Source organism: Ictidomys tridecemlineatus, chromosome 10, assembly GCF_052094955.1.
Source record: "Ictidomys tridecemlineatus isolate mIctTri1 chromosome 10, mIctTri1.hap1, whole genome shotgun sequence".
NCBI lineage: Eukaryota > Metazoa > Chordata > Mammalia > Rodentia > Sciuridae > Ictidomys > Ictidomys tridecemlineatus.
In genome coordinates, this window is record NC_135486.1 from 106,032,039 (window position 1) to 106,056,565 (window position 24,527).

Here is a 24,527-nt window from a genome sequence, read left to right on the forward strand (position 1 = left end):
GAAATATTTATTTCGGATGGTAACACCAGATAAGTCATGTAAGAGCTCAGTAAAAACAAAAAAAAAAAAAAAACCACAATATAAGAGAGGAGCCTGGGCGGAGGGCGGCAGGGCTGGCTCCCTGGGCAGCAGGCATGACTCAGGAGGCTGAGTTGAGTAGGAGGATCTGGGACCTGGAGGGAGGCGCGGCCTGGGCCCTTGGAGCACACCTGTTTGGCGAAGGGAGGTCTGAGGCCTGGGAGCAGCAGTGGCATCTGTCAGCGTCCACCCTCGGCCCCCTCGGGAGCAATAACGGCCCCAGGAACCGCTAGTTCTCCTCTGGATCCATAACGGCCCTCGGAATCATCTGCACCCAGATCCGTCCAGAGCAGCAACGAAACCTTCGCCCCTGTCATCCCTGACCCCTGAAGGGCCATAGCTGCGCAATCCCAGCGGGTGCAGGTAGTGGGTGCAGGAACCTTGGCGGGAAGTTATGGCGTGAAGCAGGACAGGGTTTACTGGCTTCAGGATGGGGTCGGGTTGCTGGCAGGACGAGCTGCGCTGCCTTAGGTGCTCCATGGGTACATCTGTAAGGCCACCGTGTGCTGGGGAGGAGGGGACACTGTCCTCCTGTCCTCCATGAGACTTCTGCCTCTCTCCTCCATTCTTGCTCCTTCTCCCTTCTTCCTCGGGAGCTCCAGTGTCTCCCAGTGTGGGACAGCCTCCCTCTGCACCTCAGTTCTTTTGACTGACTCCCGCTGAGGCCTGTCCTTGCAGAGTCATGCAGCTTAGTGAAGGAAAAGTCTCTTTCTGCCTCCTTTGATGGAGGAAGACGTTGGGTCTCAGATGGGAGTGGTTCTCCAAGGTCTCTGGTTGGTTTGTGGGCCAGTATGCCTTCCCCTGTATTACATTTAAGTCACAGTAAGTTTCTTAATAAAATACCCCTTTCTGGCTGGGACTGTGGCTCAGTGGCAGAGCTGCTTGCCTCCTAAGTATGAGGCACTGGGTTCGGAGCCTCAGCACCACATAAAAATAAATAAACAAAATAAAAGCATTTTGTCTATCTACAGCTAAAAGAAATATTTTAAAAAATACTCCTTTCACCAGAGCCAAAGTTTCTATAATTAGAAAACAGATGAGTGCTGTAGAGCAGAATTCCTTTTTTAGCTGACATTTAAATGATGGCAGATGTTTTCATTTGGATTTGAAGTTCATTCACCATGAGACTCACACCCACTTGTTCACCGCTACAAACATGTGGGTGGGGAAGACCTAATGGGACAGCCTCCCAGGAGGTGTCCTGGGAAGTTTCTGGGTAGGTTTTAATGCAGTAGATCCCTGCCACGGCAGGCCAGATGACTCATAACCACACTGCTTGCATTTTCAATCCCCAGGTCTGCACCTGCTTCCACATCTTCCATGTTTTCCAAGAGCAGCAGAGAATGAGTAAATCCCTGGTGAGTTTTTCTATTCATGTGTTTATTCTCTACTTTTGCTTACAATATTCCTTAGGAGGCAAATAAATAGTCTAAAATATGTTCAAAACAGTATAGTGATCAACAACCAATGACTTTGTCCTGTTCATGTGTGTAGACAGCGTGATCCTTAAAGCATCCCTAAAACCAGAGTACATGTGTGTCTCCTATTTTTTGGCATTCAGAGCAAGTAATTATTAATATTATACATTCCTTGACTTACATTGACCGTAAGTGGAAATGTTCCTTTCTTTTGGATTTTAAATATTTCTTTGATGTGATTAGGAATAGCCTTCCTAAATAACAACCAACAAGCCACTGCCACCGATACCTTAACTTGTCTGTCCTCTGGGTAGACAGCATAATGCCCAGGAAGGACTCAGCACCCATGATCTTTGTGGTGACTAAAACATTGGTTTTGTTGCTCTGTGCAAGGATAAGGCCTGGGTTAGCTGGAGGAATGGCCTCTCCCTTAAGTGAGTCTAAGCAGTTTTTCTGCTGGTTGATCTGGGTTGCACAGCAGACAGTGCAGTAGAAATCCCTGGCAGAGGTGTCCTCATTTCCCATTCCCATCTTATCCTGCCTCCCACGGTCTCCATTCTGTGCCTGCCACTTCCCTCATCCTGTTCTGGTGAAGGTTGCCCGTGACCTAATGTACACTGAGTATTTCTAACATGCACACCCAGGGCTAATTGCCCATCATTGTCTTAGACACTCTGCAGTCTCCCTTGTCATTTTCTGTCCCCCATTTGTCTTGTTGTCCTCTTTGTAAATCTGAGGAGTTCTTCTGCCTTTAGCTCATGTCTCTCCTTATTCCTGTTTGATCTCACTGTCCTGTGCTTTAACCCCAAGTCTATGTCAATCCTCCATGGGGATCAGATGCCTTTGTCCAGCCAGCTACTGAGCCTCTCCCTGAGGTATGTCCAGAGGACACCTCAAGCTAATAAATACAATAGATCCCAAATTGTTTTTGTTGGTCTGTCTATGCCTTCTGCTCTTGCCCCTATTTGTTCATTGAGGCAGCCTATGAGCCTGTCCAGAAAAGTGGGATCCTTCTAAGCTCCTCCATTTGCTGTTGTCACAGGCAGTTGCTAAAGTTTGCTGGTGTTATATTCAAAGTTATCCTTTCCCCTTACTCTCTCCTTGTTACCGTTTTTACAGTTTTGGGGGTTGATTTTGTTTCTTTGGACTCCTGTAGAAACTCCCTTTCTCTACTACTTCTTTCCTTCACTGGCTCAAGTGCATTGTCTGCCTTGAGTATTTCTCCTAAAACCATAATTTGATCATGCTGCCCCCATGTGGAAAGCTCTTCAGAGGCTCCCTGAGTGACCAAGAAAACTAGGTTATAATTAAACTGGGAGTGGGAGATGGTGAAAAATCAAATTTAAGAAAAAGCCAGAATTGGGTTTTAGCCATTTTGAATCGGCGCTGTTAGCATGAGGTAAAGCAGAGATAGCAAGAGGGCAGGGCTTGTGTTGGAACTTCAGTGGACAGCCTGCACTGGAAGTCAGCATGGAAAGCTGTGTTGGGTAAGGGGGTGAGCCCAGGACTCTTCCATGTGCAAAGTGCTACAGAAGGTAAGACTGGGTGGGGCTGGTAGTGAGGCCAGAATGAGGACCAGAGGCATGAAGTTTCAGGAGCTAAGGAAATGAAAAGATCTGGGGGTTGGAGGAGGAACTGTATCAACTGTTCATAGTCAAGCCCAAGGACAGAACTGGCCATGGGATTCAGTCCTGGGACTCCTTGAGGATTTGTTTAGCTGGATCTGGAGAGGTTTAAAAGAGAGTGAAAGAATTGGATTTCATCTGTGTACAAATTTTTAAACAAATGTTGACCCAATGGGAAAAGAAGAATTAGTCAGTAGATGTGGAGGGAGTTAAGGCCAAAAGATGATTGTTTTGTTTTGATGGGAGGAATAAGATTGGAGATGAGCCCAGGGAGAAGGAAAATCTTTGACTTACTTGTGTTTTATTTGCTGTACTAATTTAGAAAGTGATAAGCTAGGAATAGACACCACTGATAAGTGTGGTATTCACAAAACTGTGTTAAGTGCTTTCCACGGAGCTCCTGCTTCCTGCTGATGGTACAGTATGTGATTGGGACCATCATCATCTTATTGTAGAGGTGATGATACTAAAAGGAAGCAGTTATAGTGCTGGTGGGAGTTTTTGTGAATTCAGAAGATGCACACTAAAAATCAGTTTCCAGGTGAGCTAGCTGTCCCTTCTCAGGACAGTGTTTCTCCTTTCCTGGAATGTGTTAATGTGGAGAAAAGAAATTCAGGGTTGCCTGCTGGAAATTGGGAACAACCAAGTCATGCTATTGCTGATACCTCTTGTAGCAGGCTGTGGACTTTCCTGAAATGAAATCTATAAGTAGAACATGTGTCACCTGGCTTGCTTATTACTTTGGTGATGTGGTCAATACTGCAGAGTGATAGCAATTGGATTTCAGGCATGCTGAACTTGAGATCTGGGACATGTCAGCCTGGACTTAAGGACAGTTCTGGGATGGCATGAGTGGTCTTGGAAACCCAGAGGTTGCAGCTAGTGTCTGAAGTGTGGGCAGTATAGTGAGGCCTGTGGCCTCAATCTGTAGCACTTCACCTCAGTGCAGTTTATCGGCATCAGAATTGCTTTGCATAGTGTCCATCTGGTTTATTGTTGTTGCTGGTTGTTCTTATTAGAGACTGAACCCAGAGGTGCTCTGCCACTGAGTCATACCCCTAGCCCTCTTTATTTTTTTGAGACAAGGACTCAGTAAGTTGCTGACGCTGTCCTTGAACTTCCAATTCCACTGCCTCAGACTTCCAAACCACTGTGATTACAAGCTTGCGTCACCACACCCAACAACAGTGCCTGTTTTCAGTGGCTTCTCTCTTCAGGCAACTTTTCCCTCTTCAATTGCTCCACTCCCTCAACCACCATCCCCCTCTTTGATGTATCCATCTAGTTTTAAGCTCCAAATGTCATCCTTACAAGCCCCGCAGCATTGTTCTCTCTCTCTAACCCATTCACATCTCATCGCTGGCTCTGTTGCCACCTCTCTTTAGCTTTGTTTTACTTCTGGATGATACGTTGCTTCACCTGCTTCTTTCCCCAACTGCTCCCACATTCCCTGGTGCTCCCATCTCCCAAGATGTCTTTCTACAGTTGTTGTGACTGCACTAGTATCTCTTTCCTCTCCGTGCCTATCTGTTTAGAGCGTTAGTTCTTCCTCTCACCTCATTTTTCTTAGAACCTGCTCCATTCCCTTCATTTTCCTTCGTGTGTTTCTATTTCCTCACAACCTTCTGTTATGTAAAACTGGAATTAGAGGTTGTGGAAAAGACTCTAATAATGACTCAACTAACAAACTCTATCTTCCCCTGTGTGTCCCCCTCCTTGGACCATTACCAGGAAGGCATCCTCCTGCGAGACACTTCTCCTTGATTTCAGATTTAGGATTTTTACACAGTTCCCTTAGAATTTTCTTTCTTGGGGCTGGGGATGTGACTCAAACGGCAGTGCTCTCCCCTGGCGTGGGTGCGGCCCGGGTTTGATCCTCAACACCACATACAAACAAAGATGTTGTGTCTGCCGAAAACTAAAATAAATAAATATTAAAATTCTCTCTCTCTCTCTCTCTTAAAAAAAAACTTAAAATGACAGATGTGTCAAGGGTCAAGGCACATTAAAGAATGGCAGCTCAATGTTCACAACTCAATAATGAGGACTAAACATTAACATTTATATTATTCAGAATTTGGGGTATTACCACTGATCTGGAAACATAGTAGATACGTAAGTATGATAGCCGAAAAGATGAAAACCTCTTAAAAGTGAAAATATCTATGTACCTATTAAAAAACTCTTAACACCCATTAGAAAATTTATTAGGAACAGCATGTTTTCAAAATTAACAACTGTCTCAAGACTATTAAAAGACAGTAATAATTTTATGGCCATCTTGTTCAAAATAAACCAATGAAATTCATGACATGTAGTAAAATTATCTACGGTAGTCCTCTGGTTCAAATGTTTTGAAAGTAATTCCATTTCATTCTTAGTCACTATATGACACCTTCAAATGGTCCAATACCTTGGCACCTAAATATATATAAAAAAAGGACCTTGATATCAATACCACAGGGGAAAAGCTGAATTCAGGACACTAAAATTTAGGGATGTCTGAGGAATGAATGGAACGAGAAAAAACCCTGGTTTCTCATCATTCCTTCATGGACTCGTGTACCCCCAGCTCCCATGAGCATGATACAGTAACTATGTGGCTCTGGGTGATCCTGGATTATCTGTCCAAGAAGCCCCTCTTCCTCATGACTCTCTCAGTGTCCCCTGAGATATCCTGCTGAAAATGCACCAAATTCCTCATCCAATGATCTGGAAGAAAGAGGAGAGGTTGTTTGACTTCATGGATGCAATTCTCAGACATGAAGGTGAGTAAGTTCTAACTAGAGCTTAGACCAATTTAGAATCCCAATTTTTTCTCAACCTTTATTCTTGAAACCCTGAACCATCATTTTCAGTTCCATTTTTTTTTAGTTGTAGATGGACACAGTATGTTTATTTTATTTTTATGTGGTGCTGAGGATCAAACCCAGTACCTCACAAATGCCAGGCGAGTGCTCTGTCACTGAGCCACAACCCCAGCTCTCATTTTTGGTTCTGATCCTCAGACTTTATTGACCCCCTACTCCAAAAATCATTTCATACACCCAAGGTCAGGCCCAGAATTCTGCTTCATAGCAAGGACTTGAGGTGATTCTGCTGGTAGAGCAGAGCACAGCTAGAAAATAGCACTCTGGAGTTAATTCACACTGTGGTCCCTGCCAGTTACTTCATCAGAATTAACCATGACACAGACATCACTAACACATCAGCATCATGACCCAGGAGCCCCGGTGCCTGATCCCTACCCTAACCCCCAACTGTCTCCCCATACGCCTGCTCCTGTTTAGTGTAAAAAGCACTGGAAGGAACTAACTGAGGTCTCCCTGCCTACCAGCCTGGTGAAGACCTCACGGTGCTCTGTAGCACTGAGTACACACGCTGTCTCTTCAGCTTCGTCTTCAGCCCACAGTGTCTCCACAACCCAGAGGTGCTTAGGCTCAAGGTCCAGATCCTCTAGATCCTCCTCAGAATCTGATGACCACTTCCTCTTCTTCTGGCCAGAGCACTGAAGTTGAAGCCCAAGTTCTACCCTCTGTATGGAGTCAGAAAACTTGGACAGATCCACTTCCAGCTTCTCTGGATCTGATGACTGCTTCTATTTCCACTTCATGTTAGAGGACTGGTTCTGAAGACTGGGATCTACCACGTCAGTGGAGTCACAAAACTGACAACTCCACTTCCACCTCCTCCTCAGAATCAGATGATGACTCCTCTTTCCTCTTTTGGACAGAGGACAGTATGAAGGCTGGGAGTCCTACCTTCCAGGTCAAGTCAAAACCCTGACAATTTCCACCTCCACTTCTGAATCTGAAGACGACACCTCTTTTCTTTTCTGGACAGAAGACAGTCTGAATCCTGGGTTCTACACTCTGGGTCAAGTCAGAAAACTCTGGCAGATCTATTCATCTTCTTTGAATCCAGGGGTCACCCATTTGCTTCTTCTGGCAGGATGACTGAGGCGGCAGGTGAGGCTGAGTAAAGAAACCCAAGTAAAGGTGCTGTTCAGAATTCAGCCTTTCACCACTAAGCCCAGTCCACCACCAGAAAACCTAAACCAGTCAACTCTTCCTTTCTCCTCAGCCATTTTACCTTTGCAGATAACCATCTGCCCCTGATTCGCCTTTCCATGGTCCCATCTCCCCGTTTTTAAAAATTTATCCTCATTATACAAACTTTCTCTTTTGGGGGGAGTGGCCCTGCTTACATCCCCTCTATCCCTTTCCTCTGTTTGGATCATATCTCCAAACCCAGTTCCTCTCTCCGCAGATTGACCTTCCACGTGGACTTCTTTGACCCACATCCTGTCCTGTCCTCCTTCAAAACTGGGCTTCCTTAGTCCACCTTTCCTGACTTCTCTATCCTTTCTTCCATGCCAGTCACAGTCTCAAATCTGTTCTCGCTCCAGCTCCTTCATCGGATGGTCCTGTAACTTTGTCATCCACCACTACCTCCAGGCAGTACCCTGAGGTGCTAGGCTGGGAATTCTGGGTCCTCAGGTTTAGCAGACAGTTGACAAGTGGTCGTGAGTTCTCCCAAACTTGCTTCTCTTCCACAAAACCTAGACTCTGATCTGTGCAAACCCTTCTGCAATCTGGTTGAACATGCGCCTCTCCAGATAGGGGAGAAATCAGCAGTGATCAGTCCTGAGGAGAAACTGGTCCCATGAGTGCCAAGGGCTCCTGGAGTCTGTCCCTTCCTCTCTGCACATTACCATTTCAGAGCTCAGTCTGGCCAAGAGGGAGAAGAATATCAAGGAAACTTAGGGAGAATAGAAATGATAAGTCCTCTCAAGAGGAAGATAATAAATATACACAAAAGACCAGGTACATTGAATTGTCAGCTGAAAAATGAAAACCCGTGGTTTTCAAAGCTATTCTGCTAAATGTCACTGGCCTTTACTGTCTTCAGGAATCTGTCCTGAGGACACATCCTAAGCCATCCTTGAGTTTGGGAGACATTTTGAGGATCTATAATACAAAACTGCATGTGCTCACACACTCTTCACATGGTGTCTATAATTTGGGGAGTTTATATGTCAACTAAAAGTCTGCCTCTCAATTCCAATTAATCTCACTTGCTTAGCAAATTTGGGATTCCCAGCATGGGTCGTGACACACATATTTCACTACCACTATGTACCTTAAAGAAAAATGTCACATATACAAAACAGCAACAACAACAACAGCAACAGGAAAGTTCTGTAATTCCAGACATTGTTTTCTCCTGGTACCTGAAGGAACTGGTGAGTTGCTCACCAACCTCCTATCTTAGGCCTCTGCTTTCTACCTTTGTAACTGAGTCATGCTTTGTCTCTCTCTCACCAAAATTTGTGAATAAATATATATTCAAAACAAAACATGTGACCATTGTGAAGTGTAGAATTCAGCAGCATTAAGTACAACCATGTATCTCTTGTGACGGAGGTTTTTTTCCCAGATGTGTTTAGTTGATTTCATCATTGTGCATACAGTGTGCTTACACCTATGGCTGTGACACCACTCTGGAATATCATGTGATGGAGCCCTTTCATATATGTGATGTATTGGTCCATCATTGGCTAAAATTTTGTCATGTGAAGCGTGACTGTTGGTTTTCCTTGTGCAGTCACTACCACATTCCTATCTCTAGAGCTTTTTTTTTTTAATCACCCCTACAAGGTTTTGCAGCCTTGAAACACAAACTCCCTACTTCTCTTCCCACAGCTCCTGCCGACCATCATTCTACTTTCTATGAATTTAACAATTCTTGGTGCCTCGTCTGTCTTGCATAGTGTGAACTCAAGAGTATTTGTCCCTATGTCTGGCTGATTTGTGCACTGATCTTAAGCTCCTATATTGGTGGAAATGTGTCAGCATTTCCTTTTTAGGGCTAATAGTTGAATTTGAGGATAGACTCCATCTTTTGTCCATTCATCCATTCATCCATTGACTGGCTTTGGATTGCTTCCACAGTTGGGCTCTAAAGTCTTTCTTTTTTTTTTATTGTTGGTCGTTCAAAACATTACACAGTTCTTAATACATCATCTTTCACAGTTTGATTCAAGTGGGTTATGAACTCCCAACTTTACCCCGTATACAGATTGCTGTATCACATCAGTTACCCTTCCATTGATTGACATATTGCTTTTCTAGTGTCTGATGTATTCTGCTGTCAGTCCTATTCTCTACTATCCCCCCTCCCCTCCCCTCCCCTCCCTTTTCTCTCTCTACCCCTTCTACTATAAATCATTTCTTCCATTTGTATTATCTTGTCTTACCCCTCCTTTCCTCTTATATATCATTCTCACTCCCTTTCCCTCCCACCTCTCATCCCTGTTTAATGTAAATCTTCTTCTCAAGCTCTTCGTCCCTACCCTGTCCTTGTTTACTCCCCTTATATCAAAGGGGTCATTTGGTATTTGTTTTTTAACGATTGACTAGCTTCACTTAGCATAATCTGCTCTAATGCCATCCATTTCCCTCCAAATTCTATGATTTTGTCGTTTCTTAATGCAGAGTAATACTCCATTGTGTATAAATGCCACATTTTTTTTATCCATTCATCTATTGAAGGGCATCTAGGTTGGTTCCACAATCTTGCTATCGTGAATTGTGCTGCTATGAACATCGATTTAGCAGTGTCCCTGTAGCATGCTCTTTTTAAGTCTTTAGGGAATAGACCGAGAAGGGGAATAGCTGGGTCAAATGGTGGTTCCATTCCCAGCTTTCCAAGAAATCTCCATACTGCTTTCCAAATTGGCTGCACCAATTTGCAGTCCCACCAGCAATGAACAAGAGTGCCCTTTTCCCCGCATCCTCTCCAGCACTTATTTTTGTTTGACTTCCTAATGGCTGCCAATCTTACTGGAGTGAGATGGTATCTTAGGGTAGTTTTGATTTGCATTTCTCTGACTGCTAGCGATGGTGAGCATTTCTTCATGTACTTATTGATTGATTGTATGTCCTCCTCTGAGAAGTGTCTATTCAGGTCCTTGGCCCATTTATTGATTGGGTTATTTGTTATCTTATTGTCTAATTTTTTGAGTTCTTTGTATATTCTGGTTATTAGGGCTCTATCTGAAGTGTGTGGATTAAAAATTTGTTCCCAGGATGTAGGCTCCCTATTTACCTCTCTTATTATTTCTCTTGCTGAGAAAAAACTTTTTAGTTTAAGTACGTCCCATTTGTTGATTCTTGTTGTTAACTCTTGTGGTGCAGCCAATTTGGAAAGCAGTATGGAGATTCCTTGGAAAGCTGGGAATGGAACCACCATTTGACCCAGCTATTCCCCTTCTTGGACTATTCCCTAAAGACCTTAAAAGAGCATACCATAGGGATGCTGCTACAACGATGTTCATAGCAGCACAATTCACAATAGCTAGACTGTGGAACCAACCTAGATGCCCTTCAATAGATAAATGGATAAAAAAAATGTGGCATTTGTACACAATGGAGTATTACTCTGCACTAAAAAATGACAAAATCATGGAATTTGCAGGGAAATGGATGGCACTAGAACAGATTATGCTAAGTGAAGCTAGCCAATCCCTAAAAAACAAATGCCAAATGTCATCTTTGATATAAGGAGAGCACTAAGAACAGAATAGGGGGGAAGAGAATGAGAAGATCACCATTAAACAGGGACGAGAGCGGGGAGGGAAAGATCACCATTAAACAGGGACGAGAGCGGGGAGGGAAGTGAGGGGAAAGGGGAAAAAAACAAGAGAGAGAAATGAATTACAGTAGATGGGGTAGAGAGAGAAGATGGGAGGGGAGGGGAGGGGGGATAGTAGAGGATAGGAAAGGCAGCAGAATACAACAGACACTAGTATGGCAGTATGTAAAAAGCAGATGTGTAACCGATGTGAATCTGCAATACGTATATGGGGTAAAAATGGGAGTTCATAATCTGCTTGAATCAAATGTATGAAATATGATATGTCAAGATCTTTGTAATGTTTTGAACAACTAATAATAATAATAATAAAAGAAAGAAACCCGGCATCAAGAGAGTCGCTTTGGAAATGCATTGTGATGACAGGAGGAATGTGACTCAGAGATGGATGGTCAGGAGCAATTGAGACAAGAATATGGCAGACTCGGAGCGCCCAGGCTTCTGGAACCAAAGAACATACAGAGCTGCATGTGGAGGCTGAGCAGAGCTGGGGAGAGGACAGCTGTAGTTGCGGGTCACAGGAACAGCTGGCTTTCTTAGAGAAAGAGAATGTGGGGAAATTCAAAACCATGTTAAGAATGATTAAAACAGAAAAGCAAGAAGGCAAAGGAATCAAGAGTTTGATGTTATAATAACTTATACAAAGTGGATCAAATGAGAAAATTAAAAGAGCAAAGAATTAGGAAACCACAATTTTATATGAAGAGAAAATGATGCCACAGGACATCAGAAGACACGTAGGATCCCAGACAGTTATGGCTACCCACACAGTTGTACTATAACCCATGGGCTTTACTGAGGGAGCGGGTCGGGATAGTTTAAGAGGAAGGAAGAAAACCAGGGGCAGCAATTGAGATGCAACGGGAATGACACAAGAGTCCAGAAGGCCACCCAAGGACACTGTCTCTTCAGCTAATCCCAAACTCTCAGGTTCTTTCCTATGATTGTTCAGATTCTCTGTTCTCCTGTATCTCTTGCCTAAACTAACCATACACCACACCAACTGGAAAGCTGGAAAAATAAAATAGGGTTGGTAGTACTAAAAGGGAGAAGGGGGAATGAATGAAAGACAGCTTACCTGTCACTGCTACCTGACAAGCTCTAGCTCAGTGTTCCCAAATCAGGAAATGTAATTTTCATTTTATTTTTAACGTCAACTCATTATCTTTAATATTTACAACCAAAGCATTCATTTATGTCAATGTTTTGATAATTGGGGGGAAATTTAACATTTATTATTGCCAAAATAACGATAGAGATATTCCTGCGACATTTTCAGAAAGGAACAACCCAGCCCCTACCGCTAGGAATCCACCGATCTGCCATAGATAAGACCAGTCTTTCCCAAAGATGCATAAATGGGAATTAAACAACGCTCTTCAGGATTTGGAATTTCAGTCAAAATAAATGCTTGGTCGGAATATTTTGCTTTTTTATTTTAAAATACCTATAGGTTTAAGGAAACTTGTGAGAATGGTACACACAATGTACCATTCATGCAATATCCCCCAATATGAACACATGATAAGACTATAGGATAGTATTTACATTAGGAAATTTCATCCATTCAATGAGTCTGTAGGTCTTTATCAATTGGGAAATAGAGTCCTAGTACTTGCCTTGGTACCTGCCTTGAGCCCTGGAACATGGATTTCCGGTGAGCTCTGCATGCTGACTTCTGGTGTGGCCAGGAAATCGGTCTTACAGTGAGAATAGGAAGGCTGACTTAGGCAGGCCCAAAAGTTGGAGTCCGGTGCCTGCCTGCCCAGCATTACCCAAGACAGGCCTTTCATCAAGAGAGTTTCCTGGCAGTGACTTCTGAAGCGCACCTCTCACACAGTGATATGTGGGAAGCCATTCTGACACGTGATTGGGTGACTCCCGTTAAGGGTCTGAGGCGCTTTGGCTGTGTCGAAGCTTTCCCGTCCCTTTCCTGATGAGAGAGCCCATCGGTGTAGGGGTGTGCCTGACCACTGACCCCGGGGAGCCAATCACTGACCCTGACCTTGGAGTGCAGCCCCCCCTCAACCTTCATTGGATGGAATTCTCCCCTGAATCTCTTGTTCCCCAATAAAAGGCTACTCCAGGCGTGTTCACTCTCTCTCTCTCCTGCTAGCCCTGAGTAATCCTCGCTGCCCTGCTGGGCGGTTAGAGGAGGGAACCAGAGAGGTGAGCCGTCTCGGACCTAGCAATAGAAATAAGGTAACTGAGTCTGTGTGTTTTATTTCGATCTCTTCTAACTAACTTTATGCCTAGAACCTCATTAATGAAACCGTTGCGCAGGCCGCGTGGTAGAGTGATCAGGAACACAAAACCAGTCTGGAGACCCTGACGCTGTCTGGTGCCACCCCCACGCTGTGTGGTTGATGTCATGATTTCCCCAGTCTCTATCTACACCCCTTCCCTTGTCTTCTTTCCTGGACACTCACCCCCACTCTATAGTAAGTACCCACAGGGCAGGACCTGAGTCTGATTTATTGCTCTGCTCATCCCACTCCTACCAAATGCTTAGTGAAATTCCTGTAAGAACTCAGGACACTGAAACCAAGGTCAGCTTCCCAGGTAGGTCATGTACATCCATATCCTGTGAAGATGCTGCATCCTGAGGACATGACAGCTTTCATTCAGACCCTCCTAGACCTCCAGCCATGTGCCTTTTCTGTTAGCTGGTCCCAATTTGTGTCCTTTTTTTACATGACAAATCAGTAATTATAGGATTGTGCTCTCCTAACCTCAGTGATATACTATAGAGAATTATACAGTAGGTCATTGGATGTATACGACCAACCTGGGAAGCTCATCTCCAGCCATGTGCCTCTTTTAGCTGGTGCCAATTTGTGTCCCTTTTGACAAGACAAAACAATAAATGTAGGATTTATGCTCTCCTAACCTCAGTGAGATGTTATAGAGAGTTATACAAAATAGGATCATGGGAATCCCCAGTTATGCACCATTGATTAGAAGTGCGAGTGGTCTGGGAATCCCAGAGCTTACAGCTGGTTTCTGAAGACAGGGCAGCATAGAGGGGGCCCTCAACCTATGCTCCATACAATTGATAAGCGTCAGAATTGCATTGCACAGTCTCTGTCTTTAATGACTTCTTCCTTCATGGAATTTTACCTCTTCAGTTGCTCCACTCACCCAGCCACCATTCCTCTTTTAACACATTCAACCAGCCTTAAGCTCATTCCATGTTGGCACTTCCCAGCCTCTTCACATCATCTCCACTTGCCTCTCTAACCCCACATCACATCTCATCACTAACTCTGTTGCCACCTCTCTCTCTCTCTCTCTCTCTCTCTCTAATGGTGCTGGGGATTGAACCCAGGGCCTTGTGTATGCAAGGCAAGCACTCTACCAACTGAGCTATATCCCCAGCCCTGTTGCAACCTGTCTTTAGCTTTGTTTTTCTTCTTGCTGATACTTTGCTTCATCTGCTTCTTTCCATAGCTGCTCCTATATTCTATGAAGCTCCCATCTCCCAAGATGCTTGTCTGCAGTCATTCTGTGCCCACACTGTTAGCCCTTTCCTCTCTGTGCCTATCTATTTACCAGCTGGAGCTCTTCCTATCATCTCATTCTTCTCACAACTTGCTCTAGTACCTTCATTTCCCTTCACAAGTTTCTATTTCAACAAGATCCTTTGGATTTCCCTCTGTTATGTAAAACTAGAAACAGGTTCTGGAAAAGATTCCCATTGTGACTCCAGTATCAAAGTCTACCATTCCCTGTGTGTCCCTATCCTTGGACCATTACCAGGAAGGCATCTCCTTGATTTTGCATTTAAGATTGTTATACAGCTCTCCTAGAATTTTCTTTCACTCTTCCTGTGTTGTCTCTCTCGATGTCCTCCCTGTGCTTCCTGCTTCCAGTCTCTAGTTAGAAAGTTCTGCAACCTTCTCTGTTGTTTTCCAAGATGAAAATTAATTGTTTTCCTCCACAGGTAAGAAATTTGGTCAATTAACAACAACCCTGTTAAACAACGGTATCATTTGACAAAAACCAAACAATGCAGAATGACATGATCATATAAATCATTAATGTAAGAAGATTTTCAACTTTATTCAGTTTCCACACAATGCACTGTGCTACGCTCTTCCAAACCACATAGCACAAAACAAATGCACATAGCACATGTGGTCTCCTACAATACATACTTTAAAATGACAGAAAAACATGTCAAGGCAAGTTAAATAACAGCAGCTCAATTTTCACAATTATGATGATGGAACATCAAATAAAATCTTTATATTTATAAGACTATGGGGTAATAGCACTGAGATATAAAAGTAGTAGATAAAATAGATAAAAGATTAAAAATTCCAAAGAAATGTTTATGAACATAAACCTACTATAACACTCATCATAAAACTAATAAGGAAAAACAATTTTCCAAACAATATCTATCTTTAAAATAAACATAGTTCAAAATAAATAACATTTCTTGTATTTACTAAAATTGTGACAATCCTATAAAAAAATCATCTCCACGCTTGGTATCCTTAAGGGATAAGTGACCCAAGATGAATTAAAAGGAGAGGTAAAAACAGAATTTACAGGAGGAGAGAGAGATTCATGGCTAAAGGATATTAACTTTAGACCAATATCAACCATTCATCAAAGCTGAATGGGGCCCAATTGCTGTGGGTTAAGGATTTTTACACATCCTGTGTGATAAACTGTTCTCTCTCAGGTCTGGCTGAGTAGCCTCAGAGCACCCAGCACACCTCTAGGGGGTCATCTGTGTGGTTGGGGTTTGAGACCATGAAGCTGACTTGGAGATTCAGGCTGTTTCACCATCTGCAGAGGGTGGCTGTGGGTGGAGGTGGACAGGACTGGATCAAGAAGTTAGGTCCTCGAGCATCCTGAATAGACAATCACTGACTCTGTCTGTCATCAAGCCAGGGATGCAGAGTTTTGTCCCTCCCCTCAGGCCTCCACAGTTCCAGGACTTCTAGGCAAGGAGGGCGCGATCTCGGCCCCACACCCAGAGCTCCGGATCATAAGCTTGAATCTGGAAAGGAAAAGAGCCCCCACCAAAGCTGATGACTTTATAGGATATTGAGGGTTTTGAAGTTATGGTTAATTTATTTTCCCATTCCTTAAAATTACTTCACCTTGATTTGGACTTTCTAGTCACCGTGATTCAACAGCCTACAAATATCTGAAACTACAATGTTGAGAGGCTTGATTCTATTAACTAAGTTCTGTCAGCTACAAAGGAGGTGACATAGCGAGGTGTAATGATTAGATTTATTTAGCCTGGTGACAAATGAAGTAGCCATATATGGATATCACAACATTATGTCAGCTATTACTAACAGGGACGATACTTATGAGGACATATTATATATAATATAAGGCATGGGACATCATATTTTCAGCTTTCTTTCAAATACAAATTGAATAAACGTTCCTATTTTATATTAGATAAGTAAATTATGCTAGCTGTGTAGAAAATTTTGTAAATGCTTTGGCAGATACAATCCTTTGCGTGTCCCATCTAATAAAATTTTAAAAGTTGTATTTATTAAGAGACAAGCTTTGTCATTGTCTCTGATTGGAGTAGAATAATGGTTTAATGTTAGTGATGTTTCTGCTTGGGTCCATCAAAACAACTTAGTTACATGGTTAGATGCATCTTTAACCATTGAAACCCTAGTACAGTTTCTACATAATTATAAGCCTGGCATATACATAGTTTTGGATGGTTTTTGTTTAAAACAAAAGAGCTCATCCCAGAGTTTGAGACAAATAATTAAAGTAATTCTACTTAGCTCCAAAGTATTAATTAATTGTCCAAATATTCTACAAATGAAAAAAAATATTTCACCATAAAATGTTACACTTTGTGAATAATTTTAATCTGGTATAAAGATTCCTTTCATCTCATTTATCCACTTCCTTTAAAATAAATCATAATTTATAATTGTTAGATGTATCTATACATACATATATATTAAAGACCAAAGATATATGTCTAAAAATCTCTTAAATCTGCTGGAATTTATACTAAAAAAAGTCACTTAAATCTGCTTAAAACTATACTTCCCTTATTGCATAGAAATTGGACTTGGCTTTACATTTTTAATATACTTTACTTTTTCTTCAGATATGAAATTCATTTTCTTGAATTGGGACTTTCTTTTATTGAATCACTTATGTATATCTGGTAAATAAGATATACATAATTCACGAAGTTTTTGTTAAATGTTATACAGTAAATTGAGATACACGTTTTGGTTCACTAACCAAAAAAACAAAACTGAAGAGTGGCTGGGAAGTCCTTCCCTCCGTGCATAACCTCCACAGCTTTCTCCTCCCCAGAGCCCACCTGCAGCCACCCACCTTCCTGTCTCTCCAGTCAGCCCATCCCTCTCCCCCCACAAGCAAACACAGCACCACCCACCTCCTCACACTCCTCCCTGGAAACCCGAGTGTTCCAGCCCATGGAGCAGATGAACTGATAGCGCAGTTTGTGGAACAGGGGACGCTGGGCATAGCTCGTCCCGTAGAGGAAATGAAAGATGCCTTGTTTAGGAGCCTGGTTGTCCTCCTCCATGTCATTGGCCAGGTAGCTGGGGAAAGAAACCAGGTTGCTCTTTAGAGGCACAACCAAGAAGGACCTCCCCTTGGAGTCAGCTTCCCAAAATGGACTCCCAGAGGACCATCTTCAGACAAGACTGCACCAGCCCTATTAATTGTTACGGAGGACCACACCTTGGTCCAGAGGACTCTGCCAGACACACACCTTCTGAAGGACTCCAATCTTTTTCTAGAAAGCACTGAGCAACACAGTTGTGGCAGAGGCCTAAGGGGTGGTTGGACCCGTCTTGGAAGGATTTTCAGGGGGTGTGTAGAAAGAGCCACAAATGTGAGAAGACTCCTGTATGAAGAACCAGAGGGGACCACCCTACACTGGACCTGTGCCAGGCTGGGAATTGGGCATCTGTCTTGGAAATCCAGAGGCAGAAAACAGAGCAATGTTGGTATAGATACAGGAAGGAAGAGCAGTCAGATGTGGCTGCACCTCCAGTCTCTCTGCCAGGGACAGGAGGTGCCCATGCTTTCCTCCACTCCACTCAGGTGGGCTTTGGGTTTCCTTGGTTTCCTTGACTCTTTAACAACTGGCCTTTGGGGAGCATGTGTGTTTGCTTTGACTAGGGAAGTGTGGAAAAGAAAAACAAACTATACTGCAGTGCTGTGATCTCGTGTACACGGAGCAAACAGGACAAAGAGGCTAAAAGTAAAAGAAAGGTTAGTGCCCCTCTGCTCCCCTCCTACCCTCCCAGGTAGTGAGTCCTGATTGATGAAGGAGACCAAATACTCACAGGGCCAGAAAGAAGTGGATTCGTCGGTACTGCCAGGAGAAGAGGCCAGCTCGGCTAAAATAAGCTATGACCATAGCCAGGAGGTACTGATGGAGCGAGAGGAAAAACACAGAGAGAGGTCACATCCTGGAAGAGGAGGAAAGAGGGGACAGAGGAATGGGAGTCTGGGGTGAAGAGTGCCCCTGAGAGAAGGTCGCCAAGTAAGGAGACCTGCTGGTTTGGGGAAGGACCTGTGACAGTTGGAGCAGTCGGGGGAAGAGGAGGCTTAGTGTGTACTGTAGGATCAGCTCTAATGGGATCTTTTGAGGAAAGGCATGTAGGTGAGCTGGGTGAGGAGGGTCTTGGGTAAGCTGGAGAATGGGGCGTCCCAAGAAGTGCAAAGAGGAGAGGAGCCCAGAACCTCAGGTGACAATAAGCAAAAGGGGGTAGCCATGCAAGACTGTGGACTTGGGCTTGAAGCCCAAAGCACCCCAAGAAGAAGCAAGGTCCACCTGTCCTCTCTGCAGGAAACTGCTAGGTCCTGAAGGGAGATGTGACAAGCCACAAAGGAGCCAGGACTTGGCACATTTTGTTGGCTCTACGTGGAGGCAGAGGGAAGGACCATGGGCCAGAAATCCCTCCTCATCCAGGCTGTGCTGGATCAGTAACACTGCCCAGTGGAGAACAACCTCACCTTGTCAGACACCCTCAGGTTCTTGTCCCAGGCCAGGAATCTTTTGACAACAGGATCCTCTGTGAGCATAACAGTGATGTTAGTTAGGAACCAGAAGAGGCTTCAATGGGAGATAGAGGGCAGAGAGGAGAACAGGACCTCCCTTGGAGAAGGTGTGGGATTGTTGCCCAATAGAGGTGGCTAGGAAGAGATCAGGAACATTCCTGGGAAAGTGGCTTAGACCTGAGACCCCCCACCAGGGAAACAACTGAGTGAGGGTTTGTGTAACAGAAAAGTATGTGTATGAGTAAGAGCTTCTAGTAAACTGTGGGGGCCCATCATCCCCCCAAAATACACCACGTTACAACCAGAGTTATTAAGTCATTTCTCATTAGATAGTTACAACAGCATGAACATGGTCCTGTTAACCACCTCTCAGGGAGGATGAAATGTATTACAGCCACAATGTCTGCAATCAGTGAGGACAATTGAAACCAAGCTCTGTGATCCCAAGCAGGGTCATTTTTCAGGTGTAATGTAATCATCCATCATCTAAGAGTTTCACAGAGTCCTCCAGGAATGGGGATCTCAGGGATAGCAGGGCTCTATGGAAAAGTGCAGAGGCTGTAAGTTCCTTCTTTGTGTAAAGAAAGGATTGGAGGGCGCTACCTGGGTGTCTCCCTACCTAGAAGCCGGTTGAAAACCTCATGGTGTTCTGGTTGCACCAAGTCCATGCGCTGTTTTTTGAGTTTTATTTTGTGGTCACACAGTGACTCCACATCCCAGGGGTGATTTAGCCCACTTTCCAGATCCTCCAGCTCATGCTCAGATTCAGTGGAGGACTCTCTCTTTCTCTTTATGCCAGTGGTCTCAGGCAGGAGTCCAGATTCTACCCAGAGTGCAGAATCAAAAATCCCTGGGAAATCATCCTCCGAGTCTCCCTCAGATTCTGAGGTCCACTCGCTCTTCCGACATGGGAGGCAGGGTTTTACCCACAGAGCTGAGTAAAGGAAGCAGAGTCAAGCTCCTGAATTTGGAACTCATCCTTTCATCCTCTGATCCCAGTTCACCTCCCACACCCCAGACCTTCAACTGTTGCCTTCTGAGCTACTGTTCAGCCTCTCCCCTTTGCTGATAAACATGTGCCCCGGATTCTCCGTATCATTGTCCCATCTCCCTGTTCCTCAAAACTCTTCCTCATTATGGACACTTTCTCTCATGGGTGGAGTGACCCTTTTTACATCCCCTCTACCCACTTCCTGAACTTAGATCTCATCTTCTAACCCAACTCCTTTTTCTACAGATTTCCATCCATGTGGACTACCTTGTCCCATGGCAAGGAACTTCAAACTTCAAAAGTGGGCTCCTTGGTCTACCTTTCCTGGCTTCTCTACCCCTTCCTTCCTCCTCACCAGTCATCATGTCAAATCAGTTCTCACTCTAGCTCCCTCACCTGATGGACTTGGGACCTCATCATCTACCACCACCTCCAGGTGGGATTCTGAGGTGCTCGGCTGGGAAGGCGATTGCCCAGACTGGGAGATTTCTTGATCCGCCATAAGTTCTCCCATACTCTGTCTTCTTTCTACAAAACCTAATTCTTACTAAGGCAAAGTCTTCTTCCAGAATTTGGTTGAATAGGAGTCTGTTCGCTCTTCTCCAAACAGGAGAAATCAGGTGAGGAACAGTTCTGAGGACAAACTGTTGCCCACTGCCCTGCCAGTGGTCCACAGAGTCTGTCCCTTCCAATCAGGAAGGTTGGAAGCCTCTGATGTCATCGCTTATTCCAACCTGGCAACTAGTTTGAAGGAAAACACCTGCAACTGTCAGACTGGTGTGTGCACCTGTCCTAGAGTTCTAGAGGAGAGGGTCTCTGCTGCTACTGATCCAAACTCTGTCCACTTTGCCAAACTACCCTACGGGTCTCTGACCCCTTTTTCACTTCTGTCTAGACATGGGTTCTTCTCTCCATTGTCAACACATGTTAGATACCCAACCTCTGGGCATTTCCATTTCAGAGTTCAGTGCAGTGGGAGATTAAGGAGTATGGCAAGGAAGAAGGGGGAGGGCAGAAATCACATGACCTCCCAAGAAGGAGCTCAGTATGTACAAAAGAACCCATGCACACTGAATTATCACTTGAAAACCCTAAAAGGAAACACTCAGTTTAGCAAATCTAATCTGCTAAGTGCCATTGGCCACTGTTTTCTGAAATCTGCCCTGGGAATACACACACTGCATTTAGGTATCCTTGACTCAAAGAGTCCTTATGAAGACATAAAATCATAGAAAATTCTATGCATGTTCACAGTCTTTGCAGAGTGTCAACACTTTCTGGGAGTCCGTGGATCATCTCAAAAAAAGGGATGGGAATGTGGCTCAGGGGCCAAGTGCCCCTGGATTCCATCCCTGCCCCCCCCCCAAAAAAAAGTACTGGGTAAGTAATATTTCCATGGATAGGGCACACGGTATCAGACTACATGGCCTGATGATCGATGTGGTTATTTACAAAATGATGACAGTTTTATTCAAGTCTGTGTTAATATTTTATTTATTTATTTATTTATTTAATATTTATTTTTTAGTTGTAGTTGGACACAACACCCTTATTTCACTTGTTTATTTATTTTTTTAGAGAGAGGAGAGGGAGGGAGAGAGAGAGAGAGAGAGAGAGAGAGAGAGAGAGAGAGAGAGAGAGAATTTATTTATTGATTTATTTTAGTTCTCGGTGGACACAACATCTTTGTATGTGGTGCTGAGGATCGAACCCGGGCCGTACGCATGCCAGGCGAGCGCGCTACCGCTTGAGCCACATCCCCAGCCTCACTTGTTTATTTTTGTATGTGGTGCTGAAGATCCAACCCAGGGCCCCGCACGTGCGAGGCAAGCGCTCTACCGCTGAGCCACAACCCCAGCCCCTGGGTTAATGTTTTAGATCATGGTAAATTCAAGGGAAATTCAAGGACTGACATGATTGTATATATAAAAGGCATGGGCTAGCATATAGGGGGAAATCCCAAACTCTCCACCAAGTATTCTCCTCCCCTCTCTGTGCTCCAGCAGTCTATATTTCCCAGCTATAGAGTCAAGAACATCTTTCTTAGCTTTAGTACATAGTGTTTCTAATATGAAACGCACAGAAAGCCCTCTTTTCTCTCTGGTGTAACCACTACCTAGCTTGGAGATGGCGGCCATTTCACCAGCCTGTGTGCCTCCAGGACCCAATGACAGGCTGCCTGCACATCCACTGAGGACATACAGTGTGCAGGACAATACCTTTCTCGTTTGAAGTCACTGAGATGTCTGAGATGTTTCCATGGCATAACCTAATGTATTGGTCAGTCTTTTGTGGCAAAATACTGAAATAATCCACTTAGAAGGAGGAAAGGTTTATTTTGGCTCATGATCCCAGAGGTTTCAGTCTCGGGTTGCTTGTCCTGTTGCTGAAGGCCTGTGGGTGCCCAGAATCTCATGGTTAGAACATAAAGCATAGGAGGTCTGTTGACCTCATGGCAGTCAAGAAGGAAAGAGAGAAACAGGAAGGGGCCCATGTTCCAACCCCTCCTCAAGGGCACACCCTCATTGACTTGACCACCTCCTAACACTAGATCCCACCTTCTAAAGATTTCATCACCTCCCAGTAGCACTACAAGCTGGCGACCAAGCCTCCAATACATGGGCCTTAGGGGTCACTGCAGATCCAAACCACTGTCCCTAGCACATTCTGATTTTAAATCATTATTGGAAATTAATGAAAGATTTTTGGATTTAGAATTGCTTTATTTTTCAAGTGTTACCTATCAATCAGCCCAAATTATCTCACTGAGAAGGGCTAGAAGATATCTGTTATTGTGTGCAAATATATGCAAACCAGTATTTTATGATGCTAGTGGACAAAATGAGGTATGTTAGAAATAGTTCTGTTTTCACATTGTACTCTTAGTGGGGTGAGCTGCTGGGACTTCATGTCTGCAACCGTGCATGTGTGCTGTGTCTCTTGTTCAGGATGAGTTTTCCAGGTGTGAAAATACTTTTAAGTCTACTAAGTGACATGTCATTTTTCTTGATTTCTTCTTTACAAAGCATATAAGTGGAGTGGTAGTCTTAAATCTGCTGCTGCTCTTTGACAGCGGTAAGGCTGCTATAGCTAGGAAAAGTAGGTGACTACACAGCAATCAGACAACATTCTGCAGAGATAATAGATTCCAACCAATCTAATTCTCCATTGTTTGATTTTTACTTAAACCTAAGGAAAATATGTCCATTTCCCACATGAGGCAAGTCCAATCAAATTTAGAATCCAGGCTTAGGAAGCTGGCTAACTGAAGTTCAAAAGCTTACATCCACTTTACAAATCTTTTTGAGATCACTTAGACAAATATTAGTTTTGCTCAAGAGATACAAACTACAGTCTTATGATTTTATCAGTGGATTCCTTTGGAGAGAATTTGGCAAAGTATATGAAAATTATCTGAAATATAAATACTAACAGCAAAATGTAGAGGCATGAATAGAAACTATGAGACAACTGTAGGTAAGAGAAACAAATAAAACTAAGTGCCATTAAACAATCATAAAAGTGCCCGAGTGAAGAAGGGGGCATCACAATACCAGGCCTTAAACTATACTACAGAGTTATAGTAACAAAATTGGCATGGTATTGGCACCAAAATAGACATGTAGACCCATGGTACAGAATAGAAGACACAGAGATAAACCCACATAAATACAGTGATCTCATACTAGACAAAGGCACCAAAAACATACATTGGAGAAAAGACAGCCTCTTCCACAAATGGTGCTGGGAAAACTGGAAATCCATATGCAGCAAAATGAAATTAAACCACTATCTCACTCCATGCACAAAACTCAACCAAGTAGATCAAGGACCTAGGAATCAGACCAGAGACCTTCACATAATAGAAGAAAAGTAGGCCCAGATCTTCATCATGTCAGATTAGGTCCTGACTTCCTTAACCAAACTCCTAAAGTGTAAGAAATGAAATCCAGAATTAATAAATGGGATAATTCAAATTAAAAAGCTTCTTCTCAGCAAGGGAAACAATCAGTAATGTGAAGAGAAAGCCCACTGAGGGGGAGAACATCTTTACTACATGCACATCAGGTAGAGCACTGATTTCCAAGAATATATAAAGAACTCAAAAAACTTAACACCAAAAAAATAAACAACCCAATCAATAAATGGGCTAAGGAGTTGACCAAACACTTCTCAGAAGAAGATATACAATCAATCAACAAATATATGGAAAAATGTTCAACATCTCTAGTAATTAGAGAAATGCAAATCAAAACTAATGTAGGATTTCATCTCACTCCAGTCAGAATGGCAATTATAAAGAATACAAGCAATAATAAGTGTTGGCAAGGACGTGGGGTTGGAATAACTTTCAGCCGCAGCTAGGAGCCAAGAGCAGCTCAGAAATGCTTGAAACATCCACATTCGTTCAGGCCTGACAGGAGGGCTTCAGGGCATGAAACCCCTGACTCAGTAAGGGCCAAAGACCCTTCCAGATTGCTTTCTGCCACAACAGCAATATTTAGAGTTTCCACACAGTGTGGTTACATTAGGCAGAAAATGATTGGCTTATGGATGTTGTCTTGCTTATGTATGATTGACAGGCACACCCCACTCAAACCCTATAACAGTTGTGTGCATTCCAAAAATAAACTGAGCTACTGGACGACCGGGTCTCCAGCCAGTTCTCTCACCAGCTCCTGGAGTCTGTGTGTTGATTCCACGTCTCTA

At 43.6% G+C, this 24,527-nt stretch overlaps 1 protein-coding gene and 1 pseudogene across 2 annotated transcripts in view; one reads left to right on the top strand and one right to left on the bottom strand.

Moving 5' to 3' along the window:
• Nucleotides 1-1,122: 1,122 nt before the first annotated feature.
• LOC101962249 (speedy protein E4A-like) overlaps nt 1,123-24,527 on the top strand; it is a 58,208-nt pseudogene continuing 34,803 nt past the window's right edge. Inside the window, exon 1 of the transcript XR_013426800.1 lies at nt 1,123-1,436. The product of XR_013426800.1 is annotated as a speedy protein E4A-like (transcript). The remainder of the gene's footprint in view (nt 1,437-24,527) is intronic.
• LOC144367439 (speedy protein E4A-like) lies at nt 14,907-19,840 on the bottom strand. The gene is made up of 4 exons (XM_078023612.1): nt 18,782-19,840; nt 18,109-18,194; nt 17,187-17,355; nt 14,907-15,791 (listed from the first exon to the last, which is right to left on the bottom strand). The coding sequence occupies exons 1-4, from the start codon at nt 18,848-18,850 to the stop codon at nt 15,732-15,734; spliced, it is 384 nt and encodes a 127-aa protein (XP_077879738.1). The 5' UTR covers nt 18,851-19,840; the 3' UTR covers nt 14,907-15,731.

What these genes read in the sequence shown, in the direction of transcription:
- LOC144367439 (XM_078023612.1), bottom strand. Translation starts at nt 18,850, where the DNA reads ATGCTCACAGAGGATCCTGTTGTCAAAAGATTCCTGGCCTGGGACAAG. An exon ending in ACCTGAGGGTGTCTGACAAG is followed by an intron (nt 18,195 to 18,781) that starts GTGAGGTTGTTC and finishes TCGCTCCATCAG; the next exon opens with TACCTCCTGGCTATGGTCAT. An exon ending in CCAGGGAGGAGTGTGAGGAG is followed by an intron (nt 15,792 to 17,186) that starts GTGGGTGGTGCT and finishes TTTCCTTTCCAG; the next exon opens with ATTCAAGCTTATGATCCGGA.